Source organism: Triturus cristatus, chromosome 12 (assembly GCF_964204655.1).
Source record: "Triturus cristatus chromosome 12, aTriCri1.1, whole genome shotgun sequence".
Lineage (NCBI taxonomy): Eukaryota > Metazoa > Chordata > Amphibia > Caudata > Salamandridae > Triturus > Triturus cristatus.
Window position 1 is genome coordinate 121992045 of NC_140595.1, and position 26709 is coordinate 122018753.

A 26709-nucleotide genomic window follows, 5' to 3' on the forward strand; every position below is an offset into this window, starting at 1 on the left:
TGCTTTTCCTCTCTCTCCTCTGTTCCTATTCTTAACACTGTTTTCTTATTTCCTCATTGATCATTTTCTCAAACATCACACTTATTTCTACTGTTTCTCATCTCATTGAGAAAACTTTGTTGATTCCAACACCCTTTCTTTGCAATTAATTTTTTTCTCCATACTATTCATTTTAGGTACGGTATACCCAACTGGTGCGCAAGAAGCAGAAGCCACAACACCGCTGTATGCGCAGAGTGGGTCGCACAGGGTCCCGGCGCTCCGGCTATGCCTTCTCCCACCAGGAAGGCTTTGGGGAGCTCATCACTTCTGGAAAAAATATGCGGTTGAGTTCCCTAGCTTTATCCAGCTTTGCTACACGATCCAGCTCTAGCTGGATGGAAACCCTGCGCAAGAAGAAAAGTGATCATGCCAGCAGCCCTGTTGGGGACAGAACTCTCAAAGTATAATCTGCTTCAACGGCTTGTTGCTCCTTTGCACATTTCTTGTGCTTCAGTGCCAGCAGCCCAGTTTGGGACAGGAACCTCAGTGTGTAATCGACTTACAGATTACCATGCCACAGTGCCAGTAGCTCTGACGAGACTTGAATTACAGAAGTTAAATTGGTTACATGGCTTGTTTGCTTGCCAGTGCATCAGTTGTGGCCCAAAGCCAACAGCTCCGTCGGGACAGGAAACGAAGCCCGTAGTTGTGGTTATCGGCTCTTTGAGTTGTTGAGTGTCTTAAGCCAGCAGATAGCATTGTTAAAGGTTTTCTGGAAGTATAATAAGTTTGAGCGGTACAGATCATGCTGATGATAAAGCATTCAAAGTGTAGTTAAATTCCATGGGTTGATGCCACAAGCTTGTCACTTATGGTTCAGTGTCTTCAGCTAAAATCAATGACACTATGGTGGAAGCATAATCAACTTCCAAGGCTCTTTGGTTTGTCACAGAAAGCATGGCGTTGTTTGGGTTATAAGAGTTAGTATTCCCATGTATACCTCTAATGCCTCACGACCACCAGATGACATTGATGAAAGGTTGCTGAAAGTCTAATGATTTTGCTTGTGTCTTCTGTCCCACTGCTGTATGATCAATCAGTGCTGGGATTCTTGGTGGACTTCTGTGTTCGATAGCTTGACAATTCCTCACGTCTTTCCTGCCTCAGGTTTAGCGTTCCTTCACACCGAATACTCCAGACATAATTGACTTCAGCTACGTAGTGCTTCAAGTGTGTGAAAAACAGACTGAGCTAAAGCTAGTGTTGGAATCTAAAGAGGCTGTCATCTTTACCTTCTCAGAGACTCCAATCCAGAGCAACTGGCTATGCAGGCAAAACAGCTAAGGAGCAGCTGGTCACGCACCAAAGATGATGGCATGGTCACAGGATTCCACCAGTGATTTGTCCTCTACAGCAGCCACATTCTCAAACGTCTGGTGGAAACTGCAGATGGTCAGCAGGCTCTGATGGTCAAAGTTTAAATGGTCTCCACACAAGAACTTTGGGTCTGTTGAAGAAGGAGCTTCCCTTAGTTTCTCTGATAGGAGACTAAGTTGCACTTGGATCTGATAATGTCGGTTCCGTGCTCTAAACTGTGCTAATTTTTTTATACCTGTTTTGAACTTATAAATGATATTTCGATTTTTACTTCATACATGAATGTATTCACATGTCTCAGAGAGGAGGCAGGAGAGCACATACTGCTGCATACTCTGCGTCGCTTGTTTGCAAATGTAATTCATCTCTGGAAAATGTCTACCATCTAAGCTGTGCTGAGAGTCCAACCCATTCCAATGAGTATTGCGAATTAAAACCCACTGGAGTTCGGGCACCATTCTGTGCAGCTTGATTCCCACCTCCTGTGGAGGACACCATCATGGACAGTTAGATCCCACCTCCTGTGGAGGGTGCTGTCCTGTGCAGTCTGTGCCCACCACCAGCCTTAGGCGCTGCTCTTCTGTACAGTGAGTAATTGTTGCCCGCGTAGATGGTCATTTTGTGCAGGAAGTCTTGGCTTCAGACCAGTCTCGCCTGCTGCTGCTCTGCCTCTTTATTCATCGTCTTATTTCCAATCTGTTATACATGCTTCATCCAGGACTGTCCTACACGTGTCCTCTTTCATTCCACACACACAAAATATTAGTTCCGATCGTGCTGTTGTATAGAAGCCATGGTGATGTGTAGAAAGGTCTTAGCAGCCTTTGCTTGTGATATCCTTGCCTAGCTTAGTTTAAATCTGGCTTTGTTCATTGATGAAGATTAGGATATGGTGTAATGGGTTTGTTTCCCGCAATGGCCTTGGAAAAAAAAAATGGCTGCAGGCTCATTACAAATGATTCTGTAGTCTTATAATTTGGCTTGTGTGTAGTGTCATTAATTTTAGGTATGATATGATATTGTACTACAGACAGAGCTGCTGATATGGATGTCAGGTGACTGGATTAATTGGTTATGACTTGGGTGTGATGTAGGTTGTCCTGGTATTGGTAGCTTTGACTGTGTTGTGATATTGCAAATTCTTTACTCTTTTCTTGGATCAGAAGCATTGCTTTACGTGTTGTACAGTTGGTGTTCTGTTATAACTGGGTTTAGTCTATTTGGCTTATGTGTGTGATACCATGGTTTGGTTCCGTGCTGAGCATTTGGTGTACTTTTGTGGCTTGGTACGGTGCAAATGGCTTTGGTGTGACATGCCTTGCTGAGGGTGCTAATAGCTGGATTGCTGCATTACGGCTTCTTGCTAAAGACTCAAATGTACTATCATGAGTTTGTTGCTCGTGTTATGAGGGGCCAATTGCATCAGTGTGGATGGTTGCGTTTTGATGGTACCACCGAGGAAAGTTCTGAAGGCTATGATGCTTTTAGTGTGCAATTGCAGCTTCAGTGGTGCAATCTTCGTCTTGGTTCATTGTGGATATCATGTATTGAGTCGTCTCTGGTAATCGAAGGAGAGAAATTCTTTGTTCAGCGCAGTTCGTGGTCTGGCTGGCACTGCTGATAACCCACAAAGGGCTCCTTTTTTAACATGATCGTTACACTGTGTTGTGAAAGTTACTTAAGCACCACAGTGAAATTGCGCTAGGGGGTCAGCAGTGAGGAGTAGTGTTTTTTTCATGCTAAGAAGATTACTTTGTTGGTTTATCCGTGTTTTAGGTTGTCAGCCTGATCAGAGAGGTGTACTTTACAATACTGCGGTTGAGTTTTTGCATAATAATGGAGCACTTTTGTCCGGTGCACAAAAAAGAGCTGTCCTATTCAGAGATTATGGTTCCCACTAGAAGAATAGCACTGGTCACTAACAAAGAACTTTTTCGTAGTGAAATCTATTTCCTCTTTTTTTGTTTTTCCCCACTCATTGTGGAAAATTGTTAAGCAATCATTTCCAGATGCCGCCCCGTCCGGTGTTCAAAACTGTTGCTTTGTTTTGATGAGAAGTGGTGAATCACAATCTTATGGTAGTAAGTATTGCAAAAGTGCCCTGTTGTAAGCAATCTCTGCCCTGAATAGAAAATCTGATTTGTATTTTTACCCTGTATTTTGGTCTCTTTTACTATGCGTGGAAACTTTATATTGCCCTGCATCATAAAAAGTGTTGATGTTCTTTATTTATTTTAGCCTTGAGGCTGGCATGTTGATTGAAGAAATATGGCGGCGGGTTGGTATTTTGGGCACATGGTGAGAGGTATTGGCAGTTGGTGTCCTGTTTTTGATTGTTTCCGAATGCATTGTTACCTTCAGGTCCTGGAATATCCATTTTTATTTTGTTGACTAAGAAACAGGGTCTGTTTCATTCTGATATCTTAATAGTAAGTAGATTCATTATCGCTCATTACCAGATGAAGGATTTCCATGTGTCCCGGTGTTCCATCACCTTAAGGCAAATCAGCATCATGCAGCTCAGTCTTGAAGCTACAGACTATTGCGCCTTTATGGCCTACAACTGTAGTTACATGACTAACACCAACAATTACCCTGTAGTCTCCTACATTAAACATCACCTGCTTCCACAGAGGCGAATGGACCCTACTTACCCTGGCTACCAGAAAAAAAGCAGAACTAATCATTTACATTAAGGCTGCCAGTCATTAGTCCGTGAGATCAAAAGTCTTGACTCTACGAACTCATTTCACTACCATCCAGCTATGCTTTCTTTATTTGGGCATAAAGCATCTTTGCCTTCAATCACAGTAACTGGCAATGGCAATTTTAAAATATAGTTCACTTCTCTTCGCTGTTAATACATATCTTCACACATACACCTCATACCCTGACCCTTACCTGACTACCTCCTTGGAAAACCAAGAACAATTCAGGCAACATGTCTACATAACCAGGAGCCTTACCCTAAAAGCAACAATTGCCATACTTTAAGTAAGCCCTACCATCCTACTTGTCCCCAGTATCACCCACCACTTCAGATAAACTAGTGTGTCCAAGACCTGACATACTGACGCCTACCCTGTAGTCACTAGGAACAGCGACCATCACCTGAATGAAAATCCGTCAGCTTTCAAAACCAACTAGCAGCACACCACCAAGGAGACAGAGCCCATCATTAAGGATCAGCAACCGGTTACCAAAAATCCTTCTGTGACTCTTGGAGGCTAGAAATGTTGACAGTGTCTTCTTCAGCTGCTCTGTATATAAGTGACCAGCAGCCCTTGCACACAATTATCCTCCACATTACTCTCCCCCACAGTCCTACCCTGGTTACAGAGTGCAGTAGACGCAAACACAAACAATCCTGGACTGATCTCATACCAACAGTCACTGCGGCCAGCCTGCTCTCTACATTTTTGATATCAGCAAATCCTTTCTGCACAAATACCAATACTACTTCATGTTTGCGAAACCACTGTGTTTTCGTCATGTAAACCGATACCCCAGCTTCCATCATTTAATTACCCATCCTATTAAAAAGCAGTGCACAAAGTGCTTACTTAGACTAAGACGTAAAGCGCCATCAGCAGGATCATTCATTGCTAATTTCTCCATAGTCTAATTTGGCATGAATAATGTTAAGCCTCTGTCGTCCTAACACAGATGCAGCCTGGGACTGGAATAATACCTCTTCTCTTGAAAATGTCTGCAAACAATCTGTGCAAAGGCACGCCTCTTTTTACAGCCCATAGAGCTACCACACGGATACCTGGCCGCTTTTCTTTTAAGAAAGCAAAACTTTCATTTTTATACCAAAGAGTAAGTTTATTTTTTATATTTTCGTCCAAATCGCTTTTGCTTTTAAGCAATCTAAAAAATGTGTTTTAGGTGGTCATGTTTTGAGTATTTCACATTCATGTGGTTTTGTGTGCAGGTGGAAGTTCACAGGTCTTGTGAATCTCTCGCATTCGTCAGATTTCCTTGCTCTTTCCAGCCTTTTAACTAGTTCAGTTTTGATTTTAAAAATATGCACCATGTAGGAGGTAATAAAAAAAAAGGCCAAGTAACTTCGAACTGCTAATCTGCTGAATTGAGTTGGTTGATATGCACTTCATTTTGCACCTCACGCTTGCTTGGGCAAAAATAAATTACTTGTTCCTTGGCTCCATTCATGCATTTATCCGCGTGCTGGGTCATTTTTATTTAAGTCTGATTAAATCCATTTAAATTATATTTCTCCCTCAGTGTTTAGAATAAATTGTGAATCTCTTTTGTGGTGCCACATCACCTATATTTGCAGACTTCCAAACCCAAGGTATGCAGATATTTTATGCTATATTAGGACTATTTTCTGTCATGAAAGAGAAATGAAGATCTGGAAGCTTAAACAGCGATGGTCTTCTCACCAAGTAAAGTATCTGGGGAAGATGATTTTATTGAGAGTTTTTGTTTGCCAACTTGAAGTCTTTTTGATTCGCCAATGTCGCTTTAATAGGGGCTTGCCACGTTTATAATGTACATCCAGAATGAACTATGACCAGTGGAGGTGTGCATTAGTTCCAGGGTTGCTCTTTGATAAAGCCAGCACTTAATCCAATGCTACCATAGACATCCTTTCAGGTATAGACTGTAAAGGACAAGTTAGAATATAGCATTTATATTAAAGTGTTAGGTTTCGTAAAACATTTGAAAATGCACTGCAGTGCAGGAACTATTCTAAATTTACGTGGAACAAAAGCTTCTAATTCTCCTCTGAACAGAAGTCCATACAGCCTCCATGAATTGCCTTGCTAAAAACTCTCCATTGAAACACAAACCCCTCATGAATTTATTGCAAGAGCGGAACTCGTGTTTTCCAGGCTTAAACCCTCCTATATTGAACATCTTTTAGGAACGTTCTGTATCAACATGATTCTCTCTTGATTTAGACCCAGCAGAAGTCTCGTCTTTTAACAGAAAGCACTCATGATTTCCCCCTGTGGCACAAAAGTACACTAGACATAATCAAAGTGAACCTTGAGGCGAGGCACATAACAGCCATTTTAGACAAAAGAAGTGGTAAATTGAAGAAAATCTGTCGATATAGCTTACCAAGTGTATTTTTTGTGAGTCGTGTTTAAGCTCAAGTCTATTTCTGTATAGTCAGAAAACAAATCACTGTGGAGCATTCAGGATCCTCAAGTCTGTTTTATTCATTTTATAAAGTGTTCTAAGGATTTAATTTGTGCAGCAACCCGTCAGTCATTTGCTGGTTTATCAGTCTAAGTGAGTTCAGTGAGGGTTCGGTTTAGATCAGCAGAACTGGGATGATAATCCTTAAAATATTATTACAGGATAAAGTTTGACCTTTCTACCCTAATATTATTTGTGAGATGGAAATACATTTTATGTTGAGAAATTTATGTCTACCGATGTAATAAAATACATGCATTATATATATGGAATGGGGGGGGGAGTTAACATCTATTGTTTATTTTGGGAGATTTCATTTAACTGTACAGACGAAAACATTCTGTATAATTTATTACACGTTTGTATACTTGCAAATTCTATCCTTTTTTGGGTATAAGATGCCTTGCCTTTTTATAAAAAGCATTTTTCTGAAAATGTGTTTTCTCGTCTCTTGGGGCAAGAGGGTGGGGAGGATAATCCGTATTAACCAGTGTGCATAATAATCCACAGCTTCCTCTTTCTGGGGTTCCTTAATCCGCTTCAGCATCTTGTATGATTCCCCAGCATTTGAGCTTTCTTACATTCCCATGCTTTGAATTTATCTGCCATCATGCTTTAAACGTTAGTACATTTTTCATAACAGTATTAATGGAAACATTTCAAAGTGTCGTTCTTTTGGACATTATAAGTCCAGACACTGAGTTAATAGGCCTTCGAGTTGCCCTCCGAGGTTTTCTTTTGCTTGGGGAAACCTGTAGCTGTTATCAAGAGTGAGAAACTATTGCAAGTTATGAGGTCTTTGAAATCATATCATCTGTGTGCGTTCTGCTGTTGGACATGAATAGAGGCGTGCACAGTTGAACTGGGGTATTTGGTGTGTCCGCATGGTTGTTGGCCTTCTGTTGGCTGATGATGGTGTGACTGCAGGAGACATCATTGTGGGTACCTGCATGAATTCTGAGTATGAGCCCAGAGGTTACCTGTTAACTCTAGAGGTGGAGAGTAGGGAAACAGGTGTATGAGAGCTTGAAGGTGTCATGCCCCCTTTCTTTGTATGTAGTACACAAGCAGTAATGTGTCCCAGAAGGTTTGTGACTGTAGTTGCCACCCTGGTGAGGGGCAATGAGTGCTTGCCCTCTTTTATGCTTTTGAAATGTGGCTGGTGTGGACATATCTCTGGCTTCTTGTCCGAGACCATGAGCCACATCTGTTCCTCTCTGTTACCAGAGCTTAGATTGAATGGTGAATGGCCTGGACGAAGCCTGAGGGATTAGTGAACTGCTAGAAGGTGAGAACATTTGGTGCTTGGAGAGTTCACAGCAGACATTTAACCACAGCATGGAAGGTCATGTATGATGAGTGTTGGAGAGGATCAGGTGTTCAGTTACACACCTGATTTTGTGTTTGGTATTTAGGTATTACGTTTGTCTGAAGAAGCGGTTGTAGCAAAGTACAAAACACACCTTTCTTTTTTGTGATCTGGAAAGCCTAATTTAAAGTGCAACTTATTGCCCAAAAATATTTTTCTCCTTATTTTTCGACTGTATGTTGGCTGAGTTACTCTAGTGAGTATTTGAATTCCTTACGCTGTGCTGGTGTGAAGGGTTGATGGCTTAATAGAGCATGCTATAGTTGTCTGAGCAGAAAGAAATTCAAGAGTTCTGACTGAAGCAGTTGGGCTAATGTTATTCACCAAAGGTAGGTGTTGGAATTTAGAGTGGTAGCACTTCCTGATTCTAGAGCAAAGGGAAGGCAAGTCACTGGAAGAATATATGACAGCTTTGCGTAGTCAAATTGAGTTTTTCGAGACCAGTACGAGTACGTTAAAAACCAGTTCTATAGAGGTGTATTAGCGTTAAGGTAAGGGAGGAGATTTAGTAAATTAGAGCAGATTATGGATAACGCAGAGGTTAAAACATAGAAATATTTGAATTCCCATGGTGGGAGGTATACAGATAATCTGTATGTTGTGAAGAAGAAAATTGTTGTTGGTAGCCTGAAGTTAGGAGTTTTTAGTATGTGGCTGTGGACACACACACTCTCCATCCATACTCCTCCCAGCTAGTGTTGGATGCAGACATTAGCAGGTGGTTTATCTTCAGAGTTTTCTTAAATCACAAGACTTGATGTGACTTCACCCTTTTTCCACAGTGCACCCCTGAGATTGTTTTCTTCTGCCACTTTGTTCAGACATTTGTCTGCCAACTCTGGGACCGATGACACTTCTTCGCTGGGAACTTGGGTACTAGTTATCACAACTTTGATCCCGGTGATAAGGAAATTATTGCAAATCTCTTCGATATGGTTATGAACACTCAGTGGGTGTCTTAACAGATTTTATTATTTATTTATTTATTTAAAGATTTGTAAAGCGCCTGGTGACCCGGAGGCATCCCCGCGCTGTGAGAGCTTGAAATTGACCAATAGAGGAGGAAAAAACTTATTTAGGGAAAAGCAGAGTTTTGAGCTGCTTGCGAAAACGCAAGTAGCAGGGTTCCAACCGCAAACTTCGGGGAAGCGAATTCCAGCGTGTGGCTGCCTTTACGGAGAAGCGACGGCCTCCAGTACGCACCCTCCTAAACTTGGGGACATTTGCCAGTCGCTCATTGTCCGAGCGCAGAGATCTCGAGGCTTTGTACGGGGTAACCATATCTCCTAGGATCGAAGGGCCTTGTCCATTGAGGAGCTTGTGAGCGATGCACATTGCCTTAAACTCGATCCTCTCTCGCACTGGCAACCAGTGGAGAGCCTTAAGCGCAGGTCTGGCAGAGGTTCTGGAAGGAAGACCCATCAGCATCCGGGCAGACACAATTTTACACACAACGCTATTAGCTCTGATAAACTCATGCCTACAAACACTCTAATGAAGGCAAAGGTACAGTGAGACGGTGGGAGCAGGTGCACACACAAGTTTATGCACGCTCAGATACAGGTTCAGAGCTACACTCTGATTGGAACACTCCAAAGGAGGCTACCGTACAGTGAGGCAGTGGGCGTTGAAGATAGGCAGTTCACCCACACTCCCACTCACTCAGCCTCACTCTCACCAGCTACCTTCAGGGAAATTAACACTTTGGTGGAGGCAAAGGTACAGTGAGGCATCGGGCATCCAACGCAGGCACTCGTCTTCGCACACTGCCAATTAGGTACTTCCTCAGCGCTACCCTCGGATATATGAACACTCAGATGAAGGCAAAGGTACAGTGAGGTAGTGGGCAGCCAATGCCAGTGCCGATTCACTCCCACTGCCACTTACTCAGATACTCCATTCAACTACAGTCAGGGAAATGAATACTCCAGTGGAGGCAAAGGTACAATGAGGAGTGGGTATCCAATGTAGGCACAGGTTTACACACACCGCCACACAGGGATATGAACGCTGCAGTAGAGGCAAAGGTACAATGAGCATCGAAAGCAGGCACAAATGTACGCGCACTGCCACTCACTCCAGTACACAATTGGGGCTACACTCCGAGATGTGAACACTGATGGAGGCTAAGGTTCAGGAAAGGAGTGAGCATGCAGCATAGGTGCATGTTAAACACACCACCATTCCCTCCAATACATCTTCGGGGCTACACTCTGGGGTATGATAGAGGCAAAGGCACAGTGAGACCGTGGTCATCCAATGCCCATTAATGTTTTGCATACTCTGCGCACTCAGAGACACACTCTGGGCTACACTTGAAAATATGAATACTTGGCAGGAAGCAAGGGTACAGTGAGGTAGCTGGCATCCTATGCAGGTATAAGTTTTTTCACATAGCCACTCAATCCGATTCACACTCAGGGCTACACTAGGAAAGAACACTGCAAGGGAGGCAAAGGTACAGTACATGTCCAACGAAGGCACAAGTTTACGCGCAATGCAACTTGCGCCGGTACACATTCTGGGCTGCTCTCAGAAATATGGGCACTTCGATAGTGGCAAAGATACTGTGAGGCACTGGGTGTTCAGTACAGACACAAGTTTTCATACACTGTTGCTCATCTACTTTATGAATGTAGTTTACCAAAAAAGGAAATATAAAGTGCTTGCTGAAGTGCTACACATTTTTCTAATAGTGACTTCTAGCCTCAGATTCCTCACCTTTTGATTATTCCCCAGGCATCAGACTGGATCTGGAATTTATTTTAGCAGTACCTGTTGCACCGGTGGGTGGTGCCTTGCAATTCGTACTGATGCTGTTGCACTCCAGAAAGGATCTGCAGGGCCTATGTAGGCACCTCTCCCTTGTGCTGATGTCTGTTTCTTTCTTTTCGCGCCTCCAGACGTGGATCTGGAGCTACATTTCATGTCTTTGAAACCCATGCTTCTTTAAAATCTTTATAATTTCAGTGTTTTAAGCCCTATAAGGAATTTTGCAAGCAAATGGCTGTGACAGATACTTAGCAGATTTGCCTGTAGTGCCTGGGGTCGAGTCATGACTCTCTAGGGCCTGCAGTGATCGCGCATCAATGAACCTGAAGGCCATTCAAGACTGTGAGCAAAACCTTATGTAGCCATGCACTTAGTCTTCTCAACAAGTTTCGTCCAGATCCAGAAGTCGTAGGAGTCTTTCCTGAGGTCGATCTTTGTCTTGATAAAAGTTGTCAGGTAAGTCGAAGACAAAGCACATTAAGTCCAAGGACTCAACCTCTTCCTGCCTCTCACACTCTCTTGAGAAGGCTCCCAAAGTTGATTGACCTCAAAGCCTATCCCACAACTTGTTGCAGCAGAACACACATTTCTGGGGCTGTCTGCCACTCCAAAACAGATCAAAGAATTTCACAAGACCTCGCTGGATCCCTATATTTCTCCTGCAGGCCCCATGGAGCTGGGAGAATCTTCATTTGGAATACTGCTGGCGATTTCGCCCACAGTGCCAGTTGGACCTTCTGAGACCCTCCTTTGGCTGCATCTGGCACCGCGATCCATGACTGTTCCAGGCACTTCAATGCCGATGTCTACTCCAGCGTCAGAATACGAGGTACCTATTGCGTACTCAGACCCCAAGTCGGTGTTGGTTCGACCTCGGTAGAGTCTGCTCTTGGCCACTGTAGAGGCACCACTTCCTCCACTAAATCTGCTGCCTCCACAGGGGAGAACAGGTACCCTACATTCACTGTTCGACACAGATTTGGCCAATGACTATGATGTGGCTGATTACATGGCTTGCCATTCCACTAAAAGATTTGGCATGATGTCCTACATAGGTTAGTAGTCTTGGTACTCCACATGAGTCGGGGTTCCTCTCACCCCCTGGTCCGGACAATTAGGAGGGCACTTCTTACACCTTGGTGATGCGTAGGGTGGCCGAAGTCCTTTACCTCCAGCTCCACACCTTGGAGTTCAAGACCAATCAATGCCCTGACTTCTGGCAGTGGATTCCAGCTGAGGCAGGCATCCAATGATCCCCTCTTGCCTTTTAACACGGTACTTAAGTTATGTTAGTATTTTAAAAAGCACCTGGTTACTCCCAACGGAGTGTCCCCGTGCTAGGGAAATTCCTTGCCTTCTGCTTACACATGAACACCGTTAGACCATTAAAGTACTCTGAAAGTAGATTGTAGATCGTCTGAAAAAACATGTCTTCAGATCTCTCCGAAACTGACTCTCAGAAGGCTGCATCCTTAAGTCTAAAGGAAGAAGATTCCACTTTTTCGCTGCCAAAAGACAGAAGGATTTGCCTCCTAAGCGAGTTCTAAAGACTTTAGGGATCCTCACCATAGCGGTACCTAATGATCAAGATTCCTTATTGGCTGATAGAGTTTAACCAGAGGGAATAGAAAACGCAGACCTCTGCCATTTAAAATTTTATGGCAAAAGCAAAGTGCTTTAAAAGCCACTCTGTCTTGAACTAGAAGCCAGTGTAACTTCGCCAGGGCATTGCCCACTGACGCCCGCCCTGGAATTTATAGCAACATTCGGGCAGCAGAATTCTGTACCCTCTGCAGCATTTTTTGTTTGCCTTGGGAGGGTCCAAGATACAGCACATAACAGTAATCCATGTGTGATTCTACCAGCGCCTGGATAACTCTTTTCTTAGCTGCTACTGGTAGTAAGTCTAAGATTTTCCCAACAACCTTAGGATACCAAAACAGGTACCCGCCAGTGTGGTGATTCGGTGATCCAAGCTCAGGGCCATATCGAACCAGAATCCTAAATTCTTCACTTCAGGTTTGAGAGTAGGGGGCTAGCCCAGTTCTGGGAGCTACAAAGACGGTTGTTTCCCTACCACTAGGATGTCTGTTTTCGCAGTGCACAGTTGCAGACAGCTCAACGTCATCCAATTAGCAAGGCCCGCCAAACATTTCCTAAATTTGGGAGCCAATTCTGCTACATCCTGTCAGCGTGACAATAAGCTGCGTATCGTCCGTATACTAAGTCATCTGTACCTCATGGCTCGCCACAACCCCTGCCAATGGAGGCATGTACACATTGAACTGAGTCGGACTCAAAGCAGACCCTCGGTAGACACTCTGTCGCAAGAGGCATACCTAATATTTCTGGCACTTCTGGATGACCTGAAGCAATCTATCCACTAGGAAAATGGTCTACCAGTCAAGCGTCATTCCCCTCACTTCAAGTTCCCATAGTCATTTCAAGAGGAGGCCATGTAATACCGTGTTGAATGCAGTGCTTAAATCCAACAAGATCAAGGCTGCTGTCTTGCCCTCATCTGCAGCCATTCTCTGTGATTCCGAAGCTAACAGCAACGCCGATTCAGTACTATACAGAGATCTGAAACCTGACTGTCTATCATGTAACAGATTGTTCCCTTCCAGGTATTTAGTCAGTTGGATATTAAAAAACCTCTTCACCATTATTGCAAATAGCAGGAGTAAGGAGACCGGTCTCCGGTTTACTGGGAAGGTGGGGTCCAAAGAGGGGTTTTTAGGTAGCACGACTACACATGCACGTTTTTACTCTCTGGTTATTCCGTCAATAATTGGTCCTTCCTTTGCAGTTTTTTTTTACAGCAGTAGCGATAAGGTGTTTGTTAGGTGTCAGGAAGGTTGGTCTGAGCGCAGGGTCACTCTAGTTGAGTAGCTGTGCGCTATACAAGTGTCTTCATTCATTAATTCATACCCGTATGTTAGAAGGTGGTTCTGACACTATGGGCTGCCCGAATGTTTTGCTTTTTGAGCTCCTGATTGTTGAGATTTTACTGTGGGGTAGTGTGAGAAAGTGCCACCTTTCTTGCATGGTATGCCCCCACTTTTTGCTGAATGTACTTTGACTGAGTGTGCCCTGGACTCCTGCCAATCAGGTGCCCAGGGCCTATGTTCCTTCCCTAAAAACCTCAAACCCAAATTGGCAAACCCTGGCCACATGTCAGCCCCTGGTAAATGGTATCCTAGGTACCCAGGGCCTTGTGACCAGGGAAGGCCTCTAAGGGCTGCAGCACTCATTGCGCCACCCTTCGAGGCCCTGTACTCTAATACACACACACTGCCCTCGCAGGCTGAGTGTATGGGTACAAGACAAAACAAAGAGTCGACATGGCACACATCCCTGTGTGCCATGCCCACCACCTACACTGCCCTGGCATATATCAGCCACCCCTCTAGCTGGGTGCCCTATGCCAGTGGTGTGGGCACAGGAGCATGAGCCCTGTGCCCCTACAGTACCCAGGTCCATTCCTGGGCACTGTAAGTGCAGTGCTGCCATTTAAGAGTACATGGTGCTGAGAGCTCGTCAAACACAAACTCCACAGCACCATAATGGCAACACTGAAGACTGAGAAGTTTGGTATCAAACTTCTCAGCACATTAAACCCGCACTGATGCCAGTGTGGGATTTAATATACCAAGCACCCCAGAGGGCATCTTAGAGATGCCCCCTGAAACCTAACCTACAATCCACGTCTGGTCTGTGAGGCTGTCTAGGCTGCCACACAGCAGACATGTTGCTGGACCCCTGGGTAGGAGAGCCCCTGCTCTCCTGGGCCTGCAACAATGCACACCCTGGGCGAGGTGCTAGGTCTCCTCCCCCAGGATGGACAGGGGGAAGCTTCAAAGGCATGCCGCCTCTGTGAGTTTCCCCAGGCCACTTGCAGGCCCCACTCTGGCGGGAAGCCTGGTCAGAAACCCCAAATAAGGACAGGGGATGTGCCAGCCTGCCAACCCCACCCCTCAGGTGGGCGAGGCGAGGTGAAGCACATCTCCAGGCACTCGCCATCTTGAAGATGGGAGGCCCTACCCAATCAGGACGAGGCTACTGCCCCCCTCCCACAGGCGAGTGGCAGAATAGGGGGTGTACCCACCCCAGGACAGGGACCCATTGGTCCCTGCCCTTTACCTAACTGTAACGCCCCTAAATCTAGTAATCTGAAAGAAACACGTTAGGTGGATTCCTCACCTTAGAATATCCCCAGATGTCAGGCTGGATCCGGAAAGATTTTTCGTCAGCAATACCCCTTGCGCGTCGCTAGGCGTCGTCTGCGGCTCCGCGTCCATCGTCTGCGTCGTGCGCCGGAATGACGTCGTCGGAGTACTTAGACGCCGCCCCCGCGCGCTGACGTCAGTTTTTCTTTTTTCCGCGCCAGACAGCGCCGATCCGGGAAGAGCTTAACCCTTAGTCACTTTTTGACTAAACTTTTTTGACTCTTTTTGGTCTTCTGTCGTCTCGACTCTGGTGGCGGTAGGATGCCTGGTTTTAAGGCCTGTGACTCCTGCCATCGACTGATGTCGGTGACGGACCACCATCGCCGGTGCCTTTACTGCCTGGGGCCCGACCACGATGCGGAGTCGTGCCTCGACTGTCAGGCCTTGACCTCGAATGCTAGGCGGTAGCGGTCCCATAAGCTTCTCAAGCTTCGGCAGTCGGCTCCACGCTGTTCACGGTCCCGGTCCAGGAGGAGTTCCAAGGACCGGTCGCGGAGCCGCAGTCACCATCATCGCTCGTCGGGCTCGAAGTCTTCGGGTAAGTCGAAGCACTCGAAGTCCAAGAGGCGACACCGCTCTTCGGACTCCCCTCGCCGGTCGGACTCCCCTCGCCGGTCGCGCGACTCGGTCGAGGGTCAGGGTGGTCCCACCCCCACGGCTCCGTTGGAGCTGCAGGAGCCGCGTCCGTCTCCGTACCTGCTGGTCCCTTGGACTGACGCAACTCCGGCGGAGATCAGCGCCTTCCTCTCGGCCATGAGGGGCCTGGCTCCGCCGTCGACGCCTGCGAGCCCCGCGGGCTCGACTGGGCGACCTTGCGAGCCGGCGGCTCCGGCGCCGTCGACTACTTCGTTCCCGACGCCGCAGGTCTCCGAGGGATCCAGGCCTGGATCTCTGCCGGCGCCGGTCGACCTCACGACGCCTCCTCCGCCGGCGCCTACACCGGTTCCACCGCCGGCGCCGTCACCGGACGACGCCGTTACCTGGTTTAGTCCGGGGCCGGTGCAGCGCCGCTCGATGCCGCATCCGATGCATGAGCATTTCATCTACCGGTCGGCTCCGGTTATTCCTCCTGTTTATCTGGGATCGAATGACGGGGGCGACTGGGAGGGGTCTGAGGACCCTATGGCCAGACAGGCCGAACTTTCACAGGACTGGGCAGACTAACTTGGGGATGCCAGTGGTCTGGACACCTCCCCGGATGCTGGTTTCATCTCTCCTCTGACAGTGGCCTCGGAGGAAGGTGCAGCTTTTTCAGTGGTGCTGCGCAAGGCGGCCGATGCCCTTGGGCTGGAGTTGCCTGCTGTGGCCGTGAGGACTAACGTCCTCACAGAAGTGCTTCAAACGTCAGCAAGCTCCACAGAGCCTCTGCTGCAGTTCAATGAGGCACTCATAGACGTTCTGCAGGGCACCTGGTCCAAGCCCTCCACAGTATCTCCTGTGGATCGGAACGTGGCCCGGTGCCACCGCCCTGCTCCGGGCGACCCCAGTTTTCTGTCCCAACACCCCACTCCCGAGAGTCTGGTTATCCAGGCCTCGACTTCCCAATCCTCCTTCCCGTCCGCTCCTCCGGATCGGGAATCCAAGAGGCTGGAACAGTTCGGAAAGAAGCTGTTCTCTTCCCTGAGTTTGGGTCTGCCGTCCTTGAATACCGCTTGCCTCTTGGACCGTTATTCCCACTCTCTGTGGGATACGGTGGAGGACGTGCTGCCCCTGTGTTCGGAGGAGGCCCGGTCACGGCTCACCCAGGCGCTTGCTGATGGGCGAGATGCAGCACGGCATGCCATACGGTGTGAACTAGACACCACGGACTCGCTGGGGTGGGCAATTTCGACAACAGTGGCGCTTCGTCGCCACGCCTGGCTACGGTCCACGTCTTTCTCGGGGGATGTCCAGAGTACCCTCATGGATATGCCCTTTGATGGCACTCGCCTTTTTGGCGAGAAGGCGGATAGTGCGCTGGCTCGTTTCAAGGACTCCTGGGCTACGGCCAAGTCCTTGGGTCTCTCGGCCCCGCGGCCGCAAACTTCCGCCTTTCGTGGCCAAGGAAGGGGTGCCTCCTCACGACCGCCTAGCCACCGGCCGCAGAACCAACCTGCACGCGGTCGCGGACGTGGATTCTGCCGAGGCGGTACTGGAGGACAACGTGCCGGTCAGTCCACATTCACCCCGGCAGCACCCGCCTCAAAGCCCTCCTAGTCCGAGCTTTCAGGCCCATTCCACGCCAGTGGGCGGCAGAGTTCACCATCACCTGCTCCACTGGCGTTCCATCACGTCGGATAGGTGGGTGCTTCAAATCGTCCGAAGGGGCTACTCCCTCCCCTTCGAGACGACCCCTCCAGCCATGCCACCACAGTACCACTGCATGTCGGGGGATCACTTGAATCTTCTCTGGGAGGAAGTTACGGCCCTCTAGGCCAAAGAGGCCGTCGAGCGCGTTCCTGTTCCAGAAGTAGGTCGTGGTTGCTATTCCCACTACTTTCTGGTTCCCAAGAAGGGCAAAGGGGGCCTACGCCCTATCTTGGACCTCAGGAGCGTTAACGCCTTCCTCTGGAAGGAGCGGTTCAAGATGCTCACCTTAGCTCAGGTTCTGGCTGCCCTAGACCCTGGAGACTGGATGGTAGCGTTGGACTTGCAGGACGCTTATTTTCACATCTCCGTCCTGCCGGCCCACCGGCGTTACCTGCGGTTCACGGTGGGTCAGGAGCATTTTCAGTTCACCGTGCTCCCCTTCGGCCTCACCAGTGCCCCTCGGGTGTTCACGAAAGTTATGGCGGTGGTCGCAGCTCATCTGCGCTGATCGGGGGTTCCAGTCTTCCCCTTTCTCTTTTTTTTTTTTTTTTTTTTTTTTAATCCTCTTTATTATTTTACCATTTAGCACATATAATAAATCTTATCATCTTACATTTCATCAAATTTATTAAGTTCTTAAGCAACAGCTATACAATACATAATCCTTACAGTTATAACACTAAGAATTGGATTAATGCATCCAGATTGTCAATAGAACAAATACCCACAATTATATTTTGAGCATATAATGTGATCGATTTTTTCCTCCCCCTACTACTTAGCGTTGAGTATAACCTGCCTTCCACCTGGTTACAGGTTCCCATATTTTTAGCCCAAGCTGTCTTTTCCTCTTTCCCTTCCTTTCATATATAGGCTTTTCTAGATTATACGCTGCCAAAAGGTTAGCCAACCATGTTTGCTAGCCTGGGGGATTCTTATCCAGCCAAGCCCTAGCTATCATAAGTCTATAGACTGCCATGGTAATAAACATAAATTCCTTCTGCGATGTGTCGGAATCCGGGCTGATCCCCAGTAGAATCCACAATGGCGTAAGTGTAATTTGTATGCCTAGAGATCTAGTTATGAATGTCTCAATGTCTCTTATTAAGGTATACAGTTGGGGAGAGGACGCAAAAATATGTACAATATCTGCTCCTTCCAGGTTACAACGAGGGCACAGAGTCCCTGAAATTCCCCCCCATTTGAGGATTCTGGCAGGAGTAAAGTATAAAGAATATAGAGTCTTATAGTGTTGTGATTGCAAAGGGGCCGAACGGAGAATTTTGTGGCCCAAATCCAATGAATCCTGAAACCAGTGCTCTTTTCCACTGAGGGTCACAGCCCATTTCTTACTAAATTTCTCAATGTCGTCTGGTTTCCTCTTGATGAGACTTGCATAGATACTGCTAATTGTGCAGTCCCCCAGCATCTTAATTTTCTCTAAGATTTCATTCGCTGCAAACACTGCTGGTCCCCCCTTTTTATTATTTAAAAAGCTTCTTACTTGAAGATATTTAAAAAAGCCTTGTCTATCAATACCAAATTTGTTTGATAGATCAGTGAACTGCAGCACTCCATCAGAGTCCAGTATATCCCCAATCTGAGTTATTCCCTTGTCTGCCCAGCCCTGCCATTGTCCTGTCAGCGAATACTGCAGCAGGGAAAGACCTGTTCCTATATAACTTAGTATATCTGTTGAATCTTCCCAGTCCAGCATTCTTAAGGAAGGCTTTCCATACTTTAATGGCCGCGCTGACAGTCTTAAACCTCGTTCTTTTATAATACCCATAGTCAATACAATTCAAAAAACAATTTTCCGACTCATCCCCTAGTACAGTGGCATAAATTTTAGTGGAGTTTGAAATAGTTCTTACAACAGTTCCACCCCCTCCTATCAACCCCTGGATGTATTGTAGTGTTGCGGCCCAATAATATAATCTGAAATCCGGTGCACCCCACCCGCCCCTTTCTCTAGGAAGAGAAATAAACCTATAAGCCCTCCGTGTCTTCCCTTGGGCCCAGATTAATCGGTTTAATATTGCCTCCAACGCGTTAAACCACATAATTTCAAAAGACAAGGGGATAGTCCTGAAAAAACACAAGAATCTAGGTAAGATTAACATTTTAATGACGTTGGTGCAGCCGACCAGGGATAGATGTAGGTTGTTCAACCTCTCCAGGTCTAATTTTACCTTACTTAGAATTGGGGTCATGTTTCCCTCTACCAGCTTCTCTAGGTCAGCTGTGATTGTTACCCCAAGATATACTGCTGAGCTAACCACCCTGGGGTCATGACAATTAGAGTACCTATTCTCCACTATTTGAGTCTTCGGTCTATTCAGTCTGATAGTTGACCAAACGTTTGTGCCACTGCTTCCACCTCCATTATAGCCAGCGCGGGATTAGATGTCAGAATGGCCACGTCATCAGCGTACGCCAGAGTTTTAACCTTGACAGTATTACACCTCATGGGAGGGATGTTGTGATTAGCTTCTAACCTTCTTAATAGAGGATCTATATATAGAGCAAAAAGAAGGGGGGACAAAGGACACCCCTGCCTAGTCCTCCTAGTGATCTTAACTGGGTGCGAGCATCCCCTATTAACTCTTACTTTAGCTATCGGATATTTGTATAGTGTTTGAATCGCTACCATATATCCCGCTCCTATACCGCACCACTTCAGAACCAGCCACAGGTAGCCCCAGGAGACCTGATCAAACGCCTTCTCTGCATCTAAAAAAAGGGCTGCCATTGGGTCTGCTAGGGTGCCTGCTGCGTCAAACGCTGTAATAACCTGTCTGACATGTAACGTGGTTCCCTTCCCTGGGATAAAACCATGCTGTGCGGGGCTTACCAGGGTTTCAATGATGCCGGCCAGTCTAGTTTCCAACATTTTTGAGTACACTTTGGCATCTGAGTTCATTAACGTGATTGGCCTATATGAGCCTGGTACTGACGAGAGCTTCCCTTTTTTTAAGATCACTATAATATCTGCCCCTCCCCATGACTCGGGGATGGCTTCTCCTTTCTGGGCTTGCACCATAGTATCAAACATGTCCCTTTCGAGTACCCTTTGAAAGGTTTTGTAAAATTCCACCGGGATCTGGTCCGGTCCGGCTGCCTTTCCCGAGGGTAACATAGAGAGGGCTGCCGTAATTTCTTCCCCTTGAAATGGGGCATCTAACATCTCTTTGGCTTCCTCTGATAATGAAGGGGAAGGAATGCCTTCCAGGTAACTCTCTATCTCTTTTGTCCAGTCTCCAGAATCAGAAGTATAAAGATCTGCATAGAATTGCCTGAAAACATCCCTCACTTCCTCAGGTTCCGTGACAGTAATACCTTGACTATTAGTAATCTCCTTTACGTCTGCAAATGCTAACCTCTGCCTAGTTCGGACAGCTAAAATATGACCAACCCTCTCACTCAATTCATATGCATTTTCTTTTCTAGTGAGAAAGTTTTCAGCAGCCTTCCTGGAGATGGATTCTGAGATTTCAGCTCTAAGTACAGCAATTTTAAGCAGGTGCTGCTCTAATGGGTGGTAGTGCTGTATAGCAAGGGCCAGCATTTCTTCCTCCTTCAGTAAGCTGTTTAGAGCTTCTTCAGCCATAGATCTCTCCTTTTTATTCCTTGCTAAGACGAAACTCAAAGTCTTGCCCCTCGCCCCAGCCTTAAAAGAATCCCAAACCACCCCTGGAGGTGCTGTCCCCCTGTTGATATCCCAGTAATTTCTAATCCAAACTTCCATAGACCCCCGGTAAACTTAATCTTTTAGTAATCTTCTTTCAAAAGTCCAGTGGGAGACCCTGTTTTGCTGCTTCCCTATTGTGAGTGTTAGGACCAGTGGGTTATGATCGGAAACAGCGCGTGGATATCTATCAATCTGTGAACCCTGCATCAAAGACCTAGAAATTAAAAAATAATCCAAACTAACCAAGACCTTGTGAGGGGCAGAGTAAAATGTACTACCATCTATATATGGGTGTGATGTAATCCACGGGTCATCCAGGGAGTTGTGTTGAACCATATCTGAGAGAGCCCTATATGTCTTCTTCTTCCTCCCATTGTATTGTCCACCTCGCTTCAAAAATGAGCTGTTATAATCATGAATATTAAAGTCGCCACAGCAAACAATTGGCTCCGGCCACTGTGCCAGCTCTATATCTAGATATTGGAAAACATCAGGGTCATCCTCTGTTGAGCCGTAGATACTAACTACCGTAAACTGTACTCCCTTGACAGTTCTCTCCATTATGACCCAGCGCCCCCGCTGGTCTTCCTGTTTCCTTCCCACAGTCCCTACTCCAGTTCTCCCTAGTATTGCCACCCCTCTCGTTCTTGTCCCTTGTTTGGATTGAGCCAGAAGTGAAAAACCGAGCTGCTCGATTGTATATACCCTCTTGAACCTTCTATGTGTGTCTCCTGGAGGCACACCAGATCTAATCGAAGTGTCTTTAATAGAGCAGCAACCCTAACTCTCTTATTAGAGTCGTTAAGTCCACAAACATTCATTGTAGCAATTCTACAAGCCATTTTTATAAACAAGTGGCCTAGCTATAAGTACTTCCAGTGATTGTAATTCAAGGGTGATGACCATACGGTCATAAACATGCTGCCAATCGAACAATGAATTTGTTTTGCTATAAACTATGCTGTGCTGGACTAAATTAAGTATACCTAATGCTTGACCGTTACCACCCCTCCCCACACCCCCCCTAACCCACCTCCCGCTTCCCAAGCCACCCGTGCCACCCATCCTCCCCACCCTACCCTACCCTCCCCCCCCCCCCTTGTACAGGCAAATAGGTCAACAATGACCTATGTGTGACTGCATATGAGCTGTAGTTATCGCCTCCCTCTCCACTAAGAACCCGATTAGCTGCCTATACTCATGCTCCTCATTAGGCCCCCCTTTCCTCCCAAAGCTACCTTACGGGTTTTTTACCTTTTACTCAACTAACCCCCTTTTTGGCCCAGTCTTCCCCTTTCTCGACGACTGGCTGTTGAAGGCGGGCTCGCCCCAGGCAGTCGTCTCCCACCTCCAGACTACGGCCGAACTCCTGCATTTGCTGGGGTTCTCCATCAATGTGCCGAAGTCACACCTGAGACCCTCCCAGAAGCTCCTCTTCATCGGAACGGTTCTAGATTCTGCGCAGTTCCGGGCCTATCCTCCGGAGCAGCGAGTCCGGGATATTCAGGCTCTGATTCCCATCATTCGGCCTCTATCCTGGGTTTCTGTCAGATTGGTGCTGCGGCTTCTGGGGCTGATGGCCTCCTGCATCCTGTTGGTGCATTACGCCAGGTGGCGAATGCGGGCTCTGCAGTGGGACCTGAAGTTTCAGTGGGCCCAGCATCGTGGCAACCTGTCCGACCATGTCTTGATCTCGGAGGGCACTGCGAAGCAGTTGCAGTGGTGGCTCACGAACCACGATTGGGTCAGCGGCAGATCCCTCTCCCTACCCCAACCGGAGCACGTAGTAGAGACGGATGCGTCCCTCCTGGGATGGGGGGGCCACATGGGGGAGGCGGAGATCAGAGGACTCTAGTCTCCGGCAGAGACTCTGCTCCATATCAACCTTTTGGAGCTGAGAGCGATCCGACTTGCACTGAAGGCATTCCTTCCCGTTGTCTGGGGAAGTGTGGTGCAGGTGTTCACGGACAACACCACCGCCATGTGGTATTGCAACAAACAGGGCGGGGTGGGGTCGTGGACCCTTTGTCAGGAGGCTCTGCGCCTCTGGACATGGCTGGAACACTAGGGCATCACCCTGGTGGTTCAACATCTGGCGGGCTCTCTGAACGCCAGAGCAGACGAACTCAGCCGCCGGTGCATGATGGATCACGAATGGAGTCTAAACTCTGACGTGGCGCAAGGCCTCTTTCGGCATTGGCTAGGCCTTGGTTGGATCTATTCGCCACCGAAGAGAACGCAAAGTGTCCGCAGTTCTGCGCGTTGGAGTTTCCAAGGCGGCACTCGCTCGGGGACGCCTTTCGTCACGAGTGGATTTGCGGTCTGTTGTACGCCTTTCCGCCTATACCACTTCTGCCCAGAGTGCTGAAGAAGATCAGGCACGACCGGGCCCAAGTCATCTTAGTGGCTCCGGATTGGGCACGAAGGTACTGGTATCCCGTGCTACTCAGTATGTCAGTTGATCCTCCGACACGACTGCCTCTTCGGGAGGACCTTCTGTCGCAGCAGCAGGGGACGGTTCTCCACCCGAACCTGTCCAGTCTCCACCTCCATGCGTGGAGATTGAGCAGCGACAGTTGATGCCATTTGACGTGCCTCTTGAAGTCTGTGACGTTATTCTGGCAGCCAGGCGTCCCTCCACTAAAACGGTATATGCCTGCAGGTGGAACAAATTTGTGGCATGGTGCACAGTAAAGGCTGTGGATCCCCTTTCTGCCCCTCTTTCTGAGGTTCTCCTCTTTCTTCTCTCTCTAGCCCAGCAGGGCTCTGCTCTGGGCACCTTGAAAGGTTATCTATCAGCTATCTCTGCTTTCTTACGACTTCCTGATCAGCCTTCTCTTTTCAAATCCCCTGTTGTTTCTCATTTCCTTAAGGGCATTACTCACATGTTTCCTCCTGTCCCCTTCGTAATGCCTCAGTGGGATTTGAATCTAGTCTTGACCTTTCTGATGTACGCTCCCTTTGAGCCTATTCACAATTGTCCCATTCGTCTTCTGACTCTTAAGACTGCTTTCCTGGTAGCTATCACCTCGGCTAGACGGTGAGTGCGCTCCAGGCGTTATCGTCTAAGCCTCCTTTTCTTTCTGTTCATCCGGATAAGGTTGTCCTCCGGACTCGTCCTTCCTTTCTTTCTTCCAAAAGTGGTAACTCCCTTTCACATCGGGCAGTCTGTCACCTTGTTCACCTTCTTTCCGCCTCCGCATCCTTCGAAAGAGGAAGAGAAGCTCTACCGTCTGGACCCAAAACGGGCGCTGTCCTTTTATTTGGACCGCACCAAACAGTTCCGGGTGGACGACCAGCTTTTTGTTGGGTACGTGGGTGCTAAGAAGGGAAGGGCAGTACACAAGCGGACCATCTCACGGTGCGTCGTATTGTGTATAAAGGCTTGTTACTCCTTAGCTAAAAAGGACGCTCCTGTAGGGCTGAGAGCCCATTCCACCCAGGCCACAGAGGCTACTACTGCCCTGGGACGGGGAGTCCATTTGCCAGACATCTGTCAGGCAGCAACGTGGGCCACGCTGCACATGTTTGCCAAGCATTATTGCCTGGACAGCCAAGTCCGGAGAGATGGCTTCTTTGGCCGTTCTGTTCTCTAGGACTTTCTGGTGTGATCTTGGTTCGCAGACCCACCACCGGGATTGGTATTGCTGGGGTATCCATTCTAAAGTGAGGAATCTAACTAACGTGTTTCTTTCAGATGAACAAGTTACTTACCTTCGGTAATGATGTATCTGTAAGAAACATTAGTTAGATTCCTCACCGACTCGCACATCCTCCCCGTTCTGAGAACTGACATCTAGGGTTAAGGCTATCCTTTCTAGTGCCCTAGATTTTTTGGCACCAGTGTCGGTCTCTTGCATGGCTCTGCGTTCCTGGCGCGGAAAGCTATGTACAAGAACTGACGTCAGCGCGCGGGGACGGCGTCTAAGTACTCCAACGTCATTCCGGCGCACGACGATGGATGCGGAGCCGCAGACGACGCCTAGCGACGTGCAAGGGGTATTGCTAACGAAAAATCTTTCCAGATCCAGCCTGACGCCTGGGGATATTCTAAGGTGAGGAATCTAACTAACTAATGTTTCTTACAGATACATCATTACCGAAGGTAAGTAACTTGTTCTTTAGGGGCACCCTGAACCTTCCTTCCCCTGATTCCAGATTCCAAAATATAAAGAAGAACAAGAACAACGATGACCTGCCGTGCAGCTGCTAAGAAGAGGAAGACACCAACTGCTTTGGCCCCAGCCCTACCGGCCTGTCGACCCCCGAACCTGCTCCTGCTACTTCCCGGCACCATTTGTGGCCAGCAACCTCACAAACCCCGGAGGACCTGGCTACCCTTTAGCTTTAAGCACCTGGGACTCCCATGAGCAGAGGCTCTGCTCAAAATCAGCTTCTAATCCCTGGCATCAGCCCGGAACCGCGAACCCTGCACACTCTGCACCCGCCAAGCCTGGCCTGTGCCGAAGTGAACAAAGACCACGAGGACGACCCCCCGGCGACTGTGATCCCGAGTCCGGCACCCAAGGACTTTCCTCGACGCTCCTGACGACGCCTGCAGCCTCAGAACCAGGTACCCCCCCAACCATGGTCAACAGAGGGTAAGATTTCCTGACACCAAAAGGCACCCCTGCACCCGGCGTCCTGCGGCCCCCTGTGCCCAACTCCTGGGTACCTACCTATCCTCCAACTATCCAACTTACCTCTCGAAGTGGTGGTGGCACCTGAAAAATCTTCGTCCCCGAGCTTGCAGCCTTTTTCCAACCAGGAGCTTTCCCATTGAAACCAATTGAGCGCCCGAAGGCTCAAAAGCACCCTCCACCCAGCCGCCAGAGTGGCCCTGGCAGTGTAACCCCTGCACCTATCTACTTCCCCATTTGCCCTGAGCAAGTGACCAGGAGCCCAGCTCCCACAGCCGCCAACCAAGGCCCCTCTGCCTCCCATAGGATAACATTGGGCCTAACTCACTCTGCACCCGGCTGCCCCTGCGCCGCTAAGGGTGTAACAACTGTACCTACCTGACCCTGGGAGACCCCCGAGTCTGTGCCCAGAACCTTAACTCTGCCAGTCGAGTACTTACCCAAAAGCCTTGCCCAAAAGCCGATAACTCAATTTTCTCCATAGGGTAACATTGACTGGTTTCTTCTGAAATTTCTTCTAAGTGTGGAGTTTCTAAAACTTAAAATATTCACCAAAAATCAGCCGAAAATGAAAAATACTCACCTGCTTTTAGGAGAGATCCCAGTGTTGTATCTTGGTGCCCAGCACTGACCCTGAATTTTCTTCCATAGGAAACCATTGACTGTTTTTCTGTGAAATTTCTTCCAAGTGTCGATTTTTGCAAACTTTAAATATTCTTTAAAAGTCGTGCTAACTCTGAAAACGTAATTACTTACCTGTTTTAGATAGAGATCCCAGTACTGAGTCTAGGAGCCCAGTACTGGATTACAAAAGTAACGAGAACCTACTTTACCTGCAACTTGAATTTTCTCCCACAGGGAATCATTGACTGTTTTTCTATGAAATTTCTTCTGTCAACTTTTAAAATAGCTAAATATTGCCTAGAAATCACAACAGTAACTAAGTCGACTTTTATCACTTGTTTCTAAGAACTGTCCCAGGACTGAATCTAGGATCCAGTCCTGGAGTTACAAAAGTAATCCTGAAAGTAATCTATTGCAAATAACTTAAAACTTCCATTGAGCTCAATGCGTTATTGTGTTTGAAATTGTGTTGCCTATTGCAACAACCTGTAACCAGTATTCACAAAAGTCAATTGCATATTGCAAAAGTATTTACTTAAAGCATCTCATTCTGAAAAAGTA

General features: G+C 47.5%; 1 protein-coding gene across 2 annotated transcripts in view; it reads left to right on the forward strand.

The window, feature by feature from the left end:
* Positions 1 to 6969, forward strand: part of ATP8B2 (ATPase phospholipid transporting 8B2) — a 363866-nt gene extending 356897 nt beyond the window's left edge. The window contains exon 28 of one of the 2 annotated variants that reach the window (XM_085638856.1): positions 177 to 6969. In XM_085638856.1, coding sequence (XP_085494982.1) covers positions 177 to 449 — 273 coding nt within the window. In that variant the 3' untranslated portion in view covers positions 450 to 6969. The remainder of the gene's footprint in view (positions 1 to 176) is intronic. The other variant, XM_085638855.1, reaches the window with a different exon arrangement.
* The last annotated feature ends 19740 nt before the right edge of the window (positions 6970 to 26709 follow it).